We start from the raw sequence: 15,098 nt of genomic DNA on the forward strand, positions 1-15,098 counted from the left end.
TTTCGTGCCATTTGGACTTTGTTTGATACTCCAACGGTTAACTGAGGGACCGAGAAGGCCTCGTGTGTGTTGCAGCCCAACACCTCTCCAAAGTGGCCCCAAACCCACCTAAATCTCCTCCATCATCTCGGTCGTTCGATCATGATCGCGTGGCCGAAAACCGCACCTCATTTGGACTCTCGTAACTCCCTCTACCTATAAATATGTGGCTCTCCCCGATTTTTCGCGCAGTCCAAACCCTAGTCTTCTTCATCCTCGCGCCGCCGGACACGTCCGCACCGAGCCGGACAATGTCCGCCGCCGCCGCCACATCACTCCGCCCAATCGTGTCGCGACACGTCACCCGCCGCCGCCTCCTCCACCAACCGGACAGCGCCACCTGTCCAGCCGGCGTCCTCCCACCGCGCGGCCCGCCGCGGCCCATCGCGGACCCGCCCGGGCCCGAGCCATCCGCTGCCACGCCCGAGGCGCCCGAGCCCTGCGCGCCGCCCGCCGATCCTGCCGCGCGGTCGCTCGCCGCCCGCCCTCTCCGCCGGCGACCATCGCCGCCCGCGCCGGCTCCACCATGCATCGCCGGCGCTCCGCCGCTTTTCGCTTCCCGCCGCTGTGAGCTGCCCCGCCGCCGCCTTGGGTCGCCGGGTCCGCCCCCGGTGCAACTCCGGCGAGCCGGCGTCCTCCTCCACCGCGCTCCGGCGAGGTCTCCTCCGAGTCCGGCCATCTCCGTCGTCTCCGGCGAGGTCCCGTGGATCGGGACCAGATCCACCACTCCCCCGATCCAAACGCGTCGCCCCGATCCGGATCCGTGCCGTCCTGCTTCTCTCCGTCCCGCGTTGACTTTTCGCGGAGGTATAAATTTCACTAAGTCCCCAAGATTTCTAGATTCATATGCCCATCTTCATCGTGTCGTAACATTGCATCCGTAGCTCCGTTTTGAGCGTGTAGCATATCAAAATGTTCGCCTCAGAGAGTACATCATTTCATCTCATTGCATCATTTTCATTTCATCTCATCTTGATGCCCGAAATGCTGTTGGAAGAGAGTTATTTGAGATAATTGTCAGATCTGCTGCTCCAAATAGCTATTTGTCATTTTTGCCATGATCAATGTGTGCATGATATGCTCCTGAGCTCTACATGAGTTTTTTTATATGCTTTGCCATCTTTCCAGCGGTGCCATCCATGTATTTTTGTGATGTGTGTGGTGACTAGCACAAGCTTGTAAAGTGGTGCATTCGTTAATGCTGATTTTAGGGACTTAGAATTTCACTAAGTCCTTGATCTATTTTTATCAATATGCCATATGTCCATGTTGTTTCCTAGTGATTCGTGCCTCTTCTGAGGATGATCAGTAAGGATGATTTGTTAACTTTGCGGTGCTCTATCCATCCATGTCTTTGTTTGCAATTGTGGATCACCCTAGCTTGAGTCAATCGAGCTCTACTTTTGCTATTTCGTGAATCTGGGCAGATTGTCTACTTGTTAGCGATTTTGCCGAGGATGTTGTAGTTGATCCGTGCATGGTATGTCGTTGTTCTTGCCATGTCTAGCTTATATTATATGTATTCTTGATGGGTGTATGCTTAGTTTGTCATGCCTTGCTCTGTAGTGAGTGCATCGAGCTCGTGAACATGCCTACTTGATATCTGATTTGCATGCTCCAGTTTTTCACTAAGTCTGAGATTTGATTATGTTTTTGCCATGTTCACATGCTTGCAATTGTATTTTCTGATCCCTTTTGGATCAAGGTCACTAAGAGACTTTTGTTAAGCTCTTTGAGTAGCTCCATGCCATGTCTTGCTTTGCCATGTTAAGTTCCTGTAGCCTATATTTTTCTTGCTCCAAAGTGTGCTATCTGATCTGAAATTCCAGACAAGTGTTAATTTCACTAAGTCTGAAATCTGTTTACCAATTGCACTTTTGCCATGCTTGTTTGAACCTGTTAATGGATAAATTGGCCGTAGCTCAGTGTTCATCTTTTGTTAAGCATCATGAATGGATCACTGCCATGTATTTTGTTGCCATGTTTGAGTGCTGTAGCATAATTATCTTGTTGCATTTAGTTGGTCACTTGCTGTTTATCGCAGACCAGTGCCATATTTGTTTTGCTTGCCATTTCTAAACCGTGCATTCGATTCCGGTGATCTTTATATCGATTTCAACCGAAATCACCTCACCTTTCCAGTGCCACTCTTGGATTTCCAAGTTGAGGCCAGGTTCAATCATTCCTTGCAAATCATGCATATGCATCGCATACCGCATCCCGCATATCATACCATGTTCATGTGTGGTTTGTTTACTATGTTGTGTGCTTCTTTCCGGTGTTTGCTTCTTCGGTTTGGTTCCGATAACGTCGCGTTTGTGAGGATCCATTCGACTACGTCCGTTGTCTTCTTCATGGACTCGTTCTTCTTCCTTGCGGGATCTCAGGCAAGATGACCATAACCTCGAAATCACTTCTATCTTTGCTTGCTAGTTGCTCGCTCTTTTGCTATGCCTATGCTGCGATACCTACCACTTGCTTATCATGCCTCCCATATTATTGAACCAAGCCTCTAACCCACCTTGTCCCAGCAAACCGTTGTTTGGCTATTTTACCGCTTTGCTCAGCCCCTCTTATAGCATTGTTAGTTGCAGGTGAAGATGAAGTTTGTACCTTGTTGGTACATGGATATGTTGTTCCTTGTTGGAACATGTTTACATGTTGGGCTATCACAATATCTCTTATCTAATTAATGCATCTATATACTTGGTAAAGGGTGGAAGGCTCGGCCTTATGCCTGGTGTTTTGTTCCACTCTTGCCACCCTAGTTTCCGTCATATCGGTGTTATGTTCCCGGATTTTGCGTTCCTTACGCGGTTGGGTATAATGGGAACCCCTTGACAGTTCGCTTTGAATAAAACTCTTCCAGCAAGGCCCAACATTGGTTTTACCATTCGCCACCTAGCCTTTTTCTTTCCCTTGGGTAACCTGCCCAAGGGTCATCTTTATTAAACCCTTGGGCCAGTGCTCCTCTGAGTGTTGGTCCAAACCGAGCGATGTCCGGAGCTACCAGGGGCAAGTCTGGGCTGGCCCACCCGATGTCTGGCTCATCCGGTGTGTCCTGAGAATGAGATATGTGCAGCTCCTATCGGGATTTGTCGGCACATCTGGGTGGCTTTGCTGGTCTTGTTTCACCATTGTCGAAATGTCTTGTAATCGGGATTCCGAGTCTGATCGGGTCTTCCCGCTAGAAGGAATATCCTTCGTTGACCGTGAGAGCTTCTGATGGGCTAAGTTGGGACACCCCTGCAGGGATTTGAACTTTCGAAAGCCGTGCCCGCGGTTATGGGCAGATGGGAATTTGTTAATGTCTGGTTGTAGAAAACCTGAAGTTGACCTTAATTAAAATACATCAACCGCATGTGTAACCGTGATGGTCTCTTTCCGGCGGAGTCCGGGAAGTGAACACGGTGTTGGAGTAATGTTTGACGTAGGTTGTCCTAGGATCACTTCTTGATCATAGTTTCTCGATCATGCTTTGCCCTCTCTTCTCGCTCTCTTTTGCGAATAGGTTAGCCACCATATATGCTAGTCGCTTGCTGCAGCTCCACCTCATACCTTTTACCCTTCCTATAAGCTTAAATAGTCTTGATCGCGAGGGTGTGAGATTGCTGAGTCCTCGTGACTCACAGATACTTCCAAAACCAGTTTGCAGGTGCCGATGTTACCGAGCAGGTGACGCAACCAAGCTCAAGGAGGAGCTCGATGAAGATCTTGTCCTTCGTGTTGTTCCGTTCTCCAGTTGATCAGTAGTGGAGCCCAGTCGGGACGATCGAGGATCTGTGTAGCTTTTGGGATAGTCTTCTTTTATTTTGGTTCCGTAGTCGGACCTTAATTGTATCTGGTTGATGTAATGCTTTATTCATGTATTTGTGTGAAGTGGCGTTTGTAAGCCAACTATGTATCTTTTCCCTTATGTATTACATGGGTTGTGTGAAGATTACCTCACTTGCGACATTGCTTTCAATGCGGTTATGCCTCTAAGTCGTGCTTCGACACGTGGGAGATATAGCCGCATCGAGGGCATTACAAGGAGTTACATCAAATAGATCTCCAAGAGACCATTGTATTGAGAATCAAAAGAGAGAGAGAGAGAGAGGAAGCCATCTAGCTATTGCCTACGGACCCGTAGGTCTATGATGAACTACTCACGCATCATCAAAGATGCACCAATGAGGATGATGTACCCCTCTGTGATGGTGTCTAGATTGGATCACGTGGTTCTGGAACTTGCGACGGCTGGAATTGTGTTTCGTCGACTCCCCTAGGGTTTCTGAAATATTTGGGTATTTATAGGGTGAAGAGGCAGTGCGGGAGGCCATCGAGGTAGGCACAACCCACCTAGGTGTGCCTGGGCCACCAGGCACGCCCTGGTGGGTTGTGCTCCCCTTGGAGCTTCCCTCTGGCACTTCTTGGGCCCAACAGGTGTCTTCTGGTCCAGAAAAATTCTCCAAAAAGTTTTGCTGCGTTTGGACTCCATTTGGTATTGATTTTTCGCGATGTAAAAAACAAGCAAAAAACAGCAACCGACACTGGGCACTATGTCAATAGGTTAGTCCCAAAAAATGATATAGAGTTGCTATAAAATGATTATAAAACATCCAAGAACGATAATATAACAATGTGGAACAATAAAAAATCATAGATACATTGGAGACGTATCAGCAAGCCATCTTGGTGGCACCGATTGCAAAACTTGATAAGACCGGAATAATTGCAATAGATGACAGAGAGTTGGCAAGGCCATCTCGGTGAGACCGAGATCCATATCGGTGGATCTAATTTATTAGGGTTTGGTTGTGGCAGTGTCCAGATGAACTCGGTTGGTCCGAATAGGTATGATTTGGTGGGACCGAGTTGACTTGAAGGGTTTTGGACATATTTAGATAGATAGAGTGGTTGAGGGTTCTGGAGCAATATCACTAAGCACTTGAGCAACCAGATCATCATCAAAACCTCATCCTCTTTTAATAGTATTGGCTTTCCTATGGACTCAATGTGATCTTCGATCACTTAACCAAAAAAGTAGAGTCTTGAGCTTTTGCCAATCCATGTCCTTTGCATTTTGATGGGGTCCACATCCTCTTTTCCTTGCCATGCCAACCGTTGGACTTATCTAAAATATTCTAGGTAGAACTATTAGTCCAACACTATGTATGTTGACATTGATTACCAAAACACCCAAGGGAGCAAATGTGCTTTCAGTGGGATCATCATCAATTACTATCAATGAAATGGCATTAACTTCGAAACATGTTATGCGAATAATGCCGACTATCGAACATATTGAAAATTTGCATAAAAAGGTGCATAACCATGTAACTTAATTTGGCTCGTCGGTAGGAACCATTTTAAAATTGCTAAAGTATGGGGAACCAATTACCGATAGAGTAGAGCAAAGTCCTACGAGAATTGATAAATTGGAAGAAGCCATTAATACTTTGGGTTCAACTTTTTCTTCCATTAAAACCAGCGAGGGACTTTCTACCAATAAGAACTAGATGACACCCCACATGTTGCTGCGGGAATTTTTGCCTTAGCTTCACTGAAAAATGTAATCGGACAAAAATAAAGATGGCTATTAAATATTCAATGAAATATTGATATTTATCTTTAACGAATAGAATTTTGTGGAAACTTACAAATGCTTAGCATTATCTTGGAATTCTCAATATTCATAGCATTGCAAAACCACTGAAATGGTTCTAGTACACTTAGTTGGCTTGTAGTGACCTCAAAAGAGGCATATATTCACCTGTATCCGAATGTTAAAATTCCCGTAGCCATGTCGTAACCACTGAAAAGAAATTACGGAGATATGGCAATTTGAAATGAGATTAAAGTGAGCAGCGAGCTGTTCTCCTATTTATTTTAAGTCCGAAAATTTCCTACAATTTCCAATAAGTTAAATCCATGTAGCATAAAAATGTATGCTTTGTTGTTCTGATAGAGGAAATCAGATAATACCTTTTGCCAACAATTTAAAAGACCAGTAAAAAAGCATGTTGTATGACATGGCAAGTATTACAAACATTCACTCATCAGAACATAATTACAAAATGCATTGCAGTAGATAGTCAGCTATCATATGTGATTAACCTCACGGTGAAGCAAGATGTAGTAGGATGGAGACATGGAGGAATCAGAAACTTAATACATTGAGAGGATTGAAACGGGGCGGGGTGAACCCAACATGCCAGCATAATGCCATGCGGTAGCTACCGGCAGGTAAAGAGGATTACAAATTCGTCCTGCCCATCACCACTTGTAGGAACAGAGTCAGAGATGCAGGAACTGAAACGAACGGCATGGCGAGGCTAATTAGGAGATTTAATCATGGATTAAGTGGTTAGCTACCTGCTCACATGCAAATTCCTTAGCGTCGTTGACACAACATCGGCAGCACGACAACAGAGTGTATCTGGCATGGAGGCACCGTTTGACCCCGTCGTTCATCCATGAGGTCCATCTTGAACCCACACCATGATCTCTAGCAGCTTCACCTGATCCATGGGAGGCTGTAGGCAGCATCACATGGGCACGCCGGAGGTTGGGAAGCCAGAAGGAGTTGAGTTGTTCCAGTGTGTCGGTCTTGTCGCAGGCATGCATCAACACCACTGCGGTCGCCGCATGGCATTCGGTAGTCAGATCCATTGGGTGGCCGATGCTGCAGAATCCAAACATGAGGGTGTAATGAAATCCATACCTCGAAACACGATGTTAGAGAAGGAAACACTTCGACTGGTACTTATTCTGATTTCTACAAAGCAGAACCATCTAATGAGCACAACATTTCAGAGTGGCAAATGAATGAAATGAACCTTCTGAGTCTCCCCATCCAGGTTCTCAACCAACTAAACTATGTTGACTAATTTACTATTTCACAATCATCTTTGTTAACTGACAAATAAAAGCAACAATGTAGGTAAATAAACTCATTTTCACATGATATGACAAACTGATCTTCTAGCCGCCAAAAAAGTAGAATATCACTTATTTATGTGAAACTAATCATATGGCATAGTTTTTGTTAAGCAAGAAGATAAATATTGGACCAAGGAGAACACCAAGAGGCTTTCTAAGTGTAACTAATAAGCCTACTTTACAAATTAATTTGGAAATGAACTAAGACACCGAGATATACATCAGTTGAATGTGAGTAAAGGAAATATTCGTCTATTATGGCCTAACTTTGGAGACCATGAGTTGGCTAAGCAAGCATATATATATATATATATTGGACTCAGGAGCAACACCAAGAGATTATACAACTGATAAGGTTCCTAAAAAATTTAATTTGGGAAGGAGTGAACATAACAGATTACAACATGAAGCCATCCAACACCTTGAGTGCTTATGTGCAGTACAAATTGTTGAAAACAGTCCTAGACTCACAGGAGATGTCTCACAAACTCATGTAAGTCATTCATTTTGGTATCGTTCTTTAGATTCAATACATTCAATATGTTAGTGGTAAAAATTCAAATCTAATCTAACGGAAGAACACAAAATTAAGGGTATAGCAATACAATTTCTAGACTGAACTGAATTTTGTTTTTTACCTACAGCCATCTGCCCATACTGACATTACACCAAACACTTTGTGGGCGTTGGAGCAGTTGACGTGTGCGGCGGTGGGCAGCCGCGCCCAGAGCGATACTCAGGCCACGACGAGTCCCTCCACGTTGAGCTCCACATGTAGGGGCAGTAGAAAGCCATCGAAAGAGGTCGGACATACCTGGCATCGCGGGACTGACCATGGTCGCCGGTGCCCTCGTCGTCTGATATGTGGAGGTCCACCGGCTGTAGCAGGGACATGGGCGGCCAGAGGAAGGGAGCTATACACCTACAGGAGACAACGGTGGAAGGTGCAGAATGCCGGCGACCGTACCATGGAGTCCCGTGGCAAGCCGCTGCACCATGCAACCAGACATTAATGACCTCTTTGCCGTGAGCGCAACACAAAGCATGGAACTAATGGAGCCACTCATCGAGGAGGGCTAGGGGAGGTTGGGGGATCAGCCGTCATGGCGGCTCCTCACCTTGGCACACACCAGCTGAGATGATGCAAGCCCTTCCTCTGCCGGCGCCTCTTCCTCCAATGTGAGTGTTTCCTGCCATCAAGCAATTGATCGATTCAGCTTTGGTGTAGGTGACAGGAACGAACCCTTGCCTTAAAAGGAGGGTTATCAGGGAGAAGATGAATAGGCGAAACATAGAGAGTGAGGGCTTTTGGTGGCCGGGCTATAGGCAGGCCGCAATCTAGTCCGTTGGGATGGGCTTTGGGATTGTGGATCAGTCATTTCATTGCAGGAGCGTGGCCTCACATAGGCGTATTGCTGTTCGGCCCACCAACTGTTCCTGTCCCCCGGCCCGCGGGATCACTCATTGGCCTGGACCGGCATTTTGGGCAGATCCTATATGACGCCCGCGTGCGTCCGTTCGTCGCTGCTTCGCTGAAGCGAAGCGAGCGAACGAGGCGCACGGGCCGGCCCACTTCGAGCGAGACTTGGTTTTGGGAACCTTCTAGTAGGTTAGAAGGTTCCCTGAACCGTTTTTTTTGTAGTTTTTCCATTTTTTCCTGTTTCTTTTTTTACCTTTTGTTTCCTTTTCCTGTTTTTGCTTCTGTTTTTTTTACCTTTTGTTTCATTTTTCTGTTTCTGTTTCTGTTTCTTTTTCTTTCATTTTATCCTTTTTTCGTTTTGCTTTTATACTTTGTTTTAAGGAATTTGTTTGAATTTCAAAGTTTGTTCATGATTTCAAAAATTGTTCATGGATTTAAAATTTTGTTCACTTTTTAAAAATTGATTCACAATTTTAAAATTGTTCAACGTATATGAAAAAATGTTCAATATATATTTAATATTTGTTCAATACATTTAGCAAAATTGTTCAATGTGTAGTTAAAAATAGTTCAACTTATGTTACAAAAATGTTCAATGTGTGTTTAAAATTTGTGCATCATATATCACAAAAATTTACACTGTGTAGTTAAAAGTTGTTCGGCGTATTTTCACAAAAAAATCAATGTATATTTTAAGCGTATATCGCAAAATGTTCAATCAAGTTTTAGAATTTTGTTCGAGAAAACGATATTCATTTCTTGAAGGAATGATTAAAAGACAAATCTACCGCTGTACATAATACCTACTATTGAGTGCTGCAGTCAAACATACGGTCAGTAGCTAGTGCAGTGGCGAGTAAGTCTGCTGCGTATCAATGTGTCGCGGGTTCGACTCCCGAACGCTGCATTTTCTCGAGGCATTTCTCTTTTAGGTTCGCTTGTGGGAATGGGCCGGCCCGTTTGCGCTAATCCTTCAGCGGAAGCCACTCGTTTTGACGCACACGAGCGTCAACTAGGAGCACTCGGCATTTTGGTACAGGAATGACGTTTCGAAACAGCACACCTAAATGGGCCCAGTGACATATCCACGCGACTGGTTGCCTCGGCATTACCCTCTCTTCCACACAAAGCTCACATCGGCGGCTGCTCTGTTATTTCACACAGGCGCGCCGCGGCGGCCATTCCCCACCGGTAAGATGTCGACGGACGGATTGGAGGTCGACGGGTATGTTCTTATTGCTTCAACGTCTCTCTCCCCCGAGTTCCTTCCTCCATCTTTTTGCAAATCCCTCCACTGATGGTGCTAGATTTGATTGCAAGAGGGGGGAGCCAACATCACTGGAACCTATGGCCTGTTCGTCAGCTTATGCCGCCGCTATGCCCTGGACCATATCCCCTCGCCCATGGCATTCGTTCGAATCAGCACACGAGAGAGAATCTGATGCTGGCCCCTTACCCCCTGGCGATATCCTAACCCTCGTGGAATAAGCCATAGCCACGGAACAACTCTTCCTCTCGATCCCCTTTTCTCTTCCCTACGCGCACGGCGGCGCCGGTGCTCTCCGGCGAGATGTGTACCAATGGTGTCAATTGCAACGGGTATGTATATTCGCGCCCCCTCCTTTCTTCCTTATGTCATGGGATTCTTAGTCCCCATCGCGGATTTGGGTATTTTTTGACTTAGATGGGTTGATTTGTACAGAATCTTTGGCGGTCCTTCCGCTTGGAGTGGTTTCGTCCTACCTGTGGAGTCTCAGGATTCCATGAGCATCGTCAATGCCGCGATGGGCGCCGCCCGCAAGACCTTAGAGCCATGTGGAGAGGCGGCTGGATATGAGGTGTTCTCTGAAGATACCAGTGGCTGGACACGCAGGTTAGTGATGAAAAGTCTTGGAGATCCTTCTATCTGCTTACAAGTGGTGTTTAGACGTGTTGCATCTTAGCTAAGCGGGTATTTTCTTGTGGGTGTGTTGACATTCAGTATAGGAACGGCCTGTTTGGTGAATTTGTAGAACGATTATTGGATTTTTCCTACCCCGCCCCCCAATGCAGCATTCATGTATTGTTTACTGTTATGTGGCCAATTTATTTTATTGGTCGTTGTGTTGTTGTTTGATTTTGTCAGCCGCAGTGGCAACCATCTTGGATTTGCTTATGGATGATTTGGTACAAAACAGTGTTGTAATGTGCATCTAGAGAAAAGAAACAATAATTTGGTATTGGGCTTCTGATTTTTAGCTTCGGGTGTACTTGAAAGCTGGATTGTTGGGTGCTGTTTAGATTTTGTCTAGTTGCAACTCTAGGATTAGGTTGGTGGATTTGTTAAGATGGTGTATTGTAGGTTTGTTTAGCAGGCTTGGAGTTGTCCTTGTGTTGTTCTGACACAGCAGGAAGATAGTTTGATTTGTATGTTTCAGCATTGTTAGCTGGGGATTTAGGTTGGTCATTATGTAATTGGGTTTAATTCTTGATGCTCGGTGTGCGGCTTATTTTGCCTCCGAGGAGAGATCTGATATTGCTAGATAGATTTTTTCTGGGTTTGATATTCAGTTTACAAATGAGGCTAATCAATTGTTTATAATCAGACCCAAATGTTGTGGCGTGAATCCAAAACCATTGTTTTCAGCAATCAGTGATGCACCCGTGGTCATACGTATTTGTTAGTCTACATTACCTATATATATACTTGTTTTTATCTGTATGCACCCGTCAGTTAGTTAACTGAAATTTGTTGGTAGTGGTGCATTGTATTCTTTAACTGCTATACTGAAGCAACGAATTGAAACAGTTAAAAACAATAAGCTCTTAAGTAATTAACCAATACTTGATGGTTGTGTTATTATTATAGTATATATTTTTGGCCCTGGATTACGAATCAGACTGAAATTTCCTGGTTTCCTGGTTTTGTGTTATTAATACATTGGGTTTAAATTGGAGCCTTTTTCTCTTAAACTGCAATTTGTTGTTAGCCTCTCACTTATGTGTGTTGTTATATATCTGACGAAAATATATACTGGTGTCAGTCCTCCAAATGGGGAAACTGCCATTGTTCTGCGCCATAAATAAAACATCTTGCAAATGCAGTTGATTCTACCTTGTGTCTGAGATTTACACAGGAAGAGTTAACTATACTCTTCGCATCTGCCAGTTTTATGATCACCTTCATTTGATACCCAATCATGTCTAATTTCTCTTGCCCCACTGGTATTTGTTGAATTTGTTGTAGCACTTGGACAGTGAGGAGTGGACTTTTACCATATGTACATGCATGTCTCGGGAATTACTGGTACATGTCAGCGAAAGAGTCATGTCTCTATGATATAACTAGTTTTTCAGTGAGACATGCCGACATGTTACACAAAAAACTGGGTACAAAATTTACCATGAATGATGTTTCATTGATTGCTCCTTCCAGTGCTATTTAAGTTCATATCTACATCTAATCTTGCTACAAATTACCTTTTCTGGCATACATGTACGATGATTTTTTTTACGTCAGCTGTAATGACAAAGCATTATGTGTCAGACACATGTTCAATTAGATGATGTACAATTCCAGCTAGTAGATTATGGAGACTTGTTTGTGGAACCTTCCAAACATGTTAATCAATGGCTGTTAAACAGTGTAAGCATGGGCCTGCTGCTGGCACACTTTACGTCCAAAATGACGCTGTTTAAAGCATTGTTTACCCTCTAACCTGCTTAATTAAGTTCAGTTATGCAGCCTGGCAGGGGTGTTTTTGTGTGCCGATGATGACACTGTAGCAGGGTTTTCTTAACAAATAAAACATCAACATTTCAGATAGCCATCTTAACGTGGCAGTATTTGTTTTGTAGAGCTGCAAAGATTGAAATCATTGGATGAACTGCCATCAAGGGCAAACTAGTGATTTGATCACCTGTCAATTATAAGCAAAGCAAACTTACGTGTCGCTTGGCAGCATTACTCAATGTATGCAACCATAGGACATGGCGAGAGACTGTAGATGGACATGCAGCAAGCTCTGCCAGTGTACGTCCTGTTAGGCAGTGTTCCAAGCTTAGATTGGGTAGCTCGTGGTGGGACCTCGTTAGCTGAATTCGGCATTAAAAAGGGTGGAAGGCAATTCGCAGACGTGACAAGAGTGGACAACGGTGCACGGCGCAAAGCTGTGGCACCAGAGAAAAGTGAACTCGCTAATGCAAAACGTCCATTAGGCATGAACTTGCCGCTGTAGCGTGACTAGTACACACATGTGACTATGCTATTCCAATTTTCTAGCGTGTAAAACTGATAAAAATCAATTCCCAGGTTAGTAGTAATGCTTTTTGAACACAAAGAAAGTGTAACTGTGCTGCATTTGTTGGTCAGGACGGACAGTCGCATTACCATAAAGCAAACTATACTCGCTTAGTCAAACTTGCCTGTTCGCTGGCCGCCAATGCTCCACGCCCGCACCTGAACAACTTGTGGCCTCCGCTGGCCAACGATGCTCCACGCCATGCATGCGTACAGGCCTACAGGTCTCTCCGCACCAGGACGTACAGAGGTCTCCAGCTAGCCATGCTGGGCGTACATGTCAGGTGCGCATTTGAGGCTGGTCACAATGGGCAAGAACATAAGTTAGTAACTTACACATTTTCCTAGACTATGTTATCATCTTCATAGTGGGTAGGAACATCTATGTAGTGTATGTTTCGGTAACTTACCTAGTTACCACAAGCACCTCTCTCTTTATTAAATATGTGTTACATAAGCAAAGTTGTATTGGAGTGTGTGATGTTACTCCTAAGTTCCTCCCCATTATGACTAGCCTGAAGCCTAGATGCCTTTTCAAATGGGTGGGACCTCCCAGGCTCAATACGGGCCAAAAAGAAATCAAATACATGGCATATACTCTGGCAGCACGAATCCCCGTGGTGGTGCAACGGCCGAGATTCCGGCCTACCTGTAGCGCGGCCACCATTGGCATTTTCCGAAACATAGATCCATCCGTCCGAAAAATAGTGGAGGAGATGAAAAGAAATGATTTGGTGAAGAAGACGTAGAGGCCCGAAGAACTAATCGATGGGGAGTAATTGTGTGGACGATGGGTGATGGGTCTACATGGAAAGTTGGAAACGGTGATGGTTTTTAAGTTGCTTACTGAACACACGTGTCATTATGCATGTGGTAATAGTTTCTCATGTAGCACACATGGCCCACTTGATGATGTGGATATGCTGCATGTAGAGATAAATATAATAATGGGGTGAACTTCTTTAGGTATACTAGACAATTCCCCGCACGTTGCTGCGGAATTACTTGCAATAGTTTAGTACAAATTTGGTTGTGTGATTTGTATAGTTGAATTATGTATATAGTGGTAGTACTATGCTACAATGCTTAAGAAAAACATAAAATTGTACATGCATGTGCCGTATTGATACCTTCATTGACTGGTAAATGGCTTATTTAAAAAATCATAATATAAATACCATTTATGACTTTCAATACATTCACTCTTGAATTAATTGTGTATTAAAAATTTTAAAAATAACATATCTTGCACACTCTAGTGACTGCAAGACATCTATATAGCAACACACATAGCATTGTACCCATAGAAGGTCCAACTTTCATATAAAAAAATATTTACAATTGGCAAGTACATGGACAACCAGTGGGATGTCCATAGATGAATTCCCCATGCGTCGCTGTAAGGATTTGCGGACCAAAATTGGAGAGGCAATTGGTTAATGAAGCAAAGAATAAAATACGAATATAGTTTTAGAGAACCCTAATATGTTAGTTATGCTAATCACATTTGTCCTTGAGTTGAGAGGAAAATTAAGAACAATATCATAACAAAAGACATATTGTATGCAAGCACTTAGTATAGCATATGTACACACCTCAGATAGTATCAGGAGATAATTATGCATAAAAAAACATATTGACATCTTATACTTCCTCAATCCAAAAATCCAAAATATAAGATGTTTTTTCAGTTCAAATTGAACTGAAAAAACGTCATATATTTTAGGAAGGACGTAGTATTTTGTAGTGATGGAGAATCTGTTGTTGATTGGTGATCCTCTTTGTCTTTCGCGATGAGGAGAAGATAGTAACATAGGATGAAGTTGTAGGAATATATATATATCAGTGCTCACTAATTCATTAGAATGTGAACAGAAATAGGGAGGGGAACGTTTGGTTCCTGGGTACATATGTACCCTATATGAAAAAAAATTTAGTAATTCAATAAAAAGTCGAAAATTTCTAAAAATATTTTTGAAAAAAACCTGACCTTCCATTGCACTAGTAAGAAAAGTGCCAACAAAATAAAATTCCTCTTTGACTTCTTTTCAAAAAAGACAAATTTTCAGTCAAAATAGCGTGAACAGTGGCCTATAATAGCAAATAAATTTTGTCTTTTTCGCTGTGAAGTCAACATAATTTCTTTTTTTGTGAAAATTCATATACTAGTGCGCAAGTAAGTCAAGTTTATTCTAAAAATAGTTTCTTAACTATTTTGACTTTTTGTTTAATCATTAAATAAAATTCCCCATATAGGGTACACATGTACCCAGGAACCATTGGGTATTTCCCACAGAAATAGGGGATATAAAGGTTAGTACAGGTGGGTTTGGAATTCAGGATGTATTTAACTTGAAATAATAGCTGTAATCTACACTGTTGCAGCTACTTTGTCACAAAAATAATGCTCGAGGCATCAATAAAATAAAGTAATGG

General features: G+C 43.4%; 2 protein-coding genes across 7 annotated transcripts; one reads left to right on the forward strand and one right to left on the reverse strand.

Annotated features, from left to right (window-relative positions):
- Window positions 1-6,113: 6,113 nt before the first annotated feature.
- Window positions 6,114-8,204, reverse strand: LOC125555814. 3 transcript variants are annotated; one of them, XM_048718655.1, is made up of 4 exons: window positions 8,082-8,204; window positions 7,778-7,952; window positions 6,397-6,706; window positions 6,114-6,303 (listed from the first exon to the last, which is right to left on the reverse strand). In XM_048718655.1, exons 1-4 carry the CDS (start codon window positions 8,158-8,160, stop codon window positions 6,298-6,300), a joined length of 570 nt encoding a protein of 189 aa, XP_048574612.1. In that variant the 5' UTR covers window positions 8,161-8,204; the 3' UTR covers window positions 6,114-6,297. The 3 variants fall into 3 exon arrangements, 2 of the variants coding, with proteins under 2 accessions (XP_048574612.1, XP_048574611.1); XR_007304881.1 differs by having other exon boundaries at window positions 6,114-6,706; window positions 7,602-7,952; XM_048718654.1 differs by having other exon boundaries at window positions 6,114-6,706.
- A 1,237-nt stretch (window positions 8,205-9,441) lies between these two features.
- On the forward strand, window positions 9,442-14,978 carry LOC125508372. 4 transcript variants are annotated; one of them, XR_007283413.1, is made up of 3 exons: window positions 9,442-9,608; window positions 9,691-9,982; window positions 10,086-11,819. XR_007283413.1 is itself a non-coding variant. In XM_048673069.1 (3 exons), the coding sequence occupies exons 1-3, from the start codon at window positions 9,954-9,956 to the stop codon at window positions 11,806-11,808; spliced, it is 399 nt and encodes a 132-aa protein (XP_048529026.1). In that variant the 5' UTR covers window positions 9,458-9,953; the 3' UTR covers window positions 11,809-12,066. The 4 variants fall into 4 exon arrangements, 1 of the variants encoding a protein (XP_048529026.1); XR_007283412.1 differs by having other exon boundaries at window positions 9,454-9,608; window positions 9,704-9,982; XM_048673069.1 differs by having other exon boundaries at window positions 9,458-9,982; window positions 10,086-10,256; window positions 11,610-12,066.
- The last annotated feature ends 120 nt before the right edge of the window (window positions 14,979-15,098 follow it).

The sequence above is a fragment of the Triticum urartu genome, chromosome 5 (assembly GCF_003073215.2).
Source record: "Triticum urartu cultivar G1812 chromosome 5, Tu2.1, whole genome shotgun sequence".
Taxonomy (NCBI): domain Eukaryota; kingdom Viridiplantae; phylum Streptophyta; class Magnoliopsida; order Poales; family Poaceae; genus Triticum; species Triticum urartu.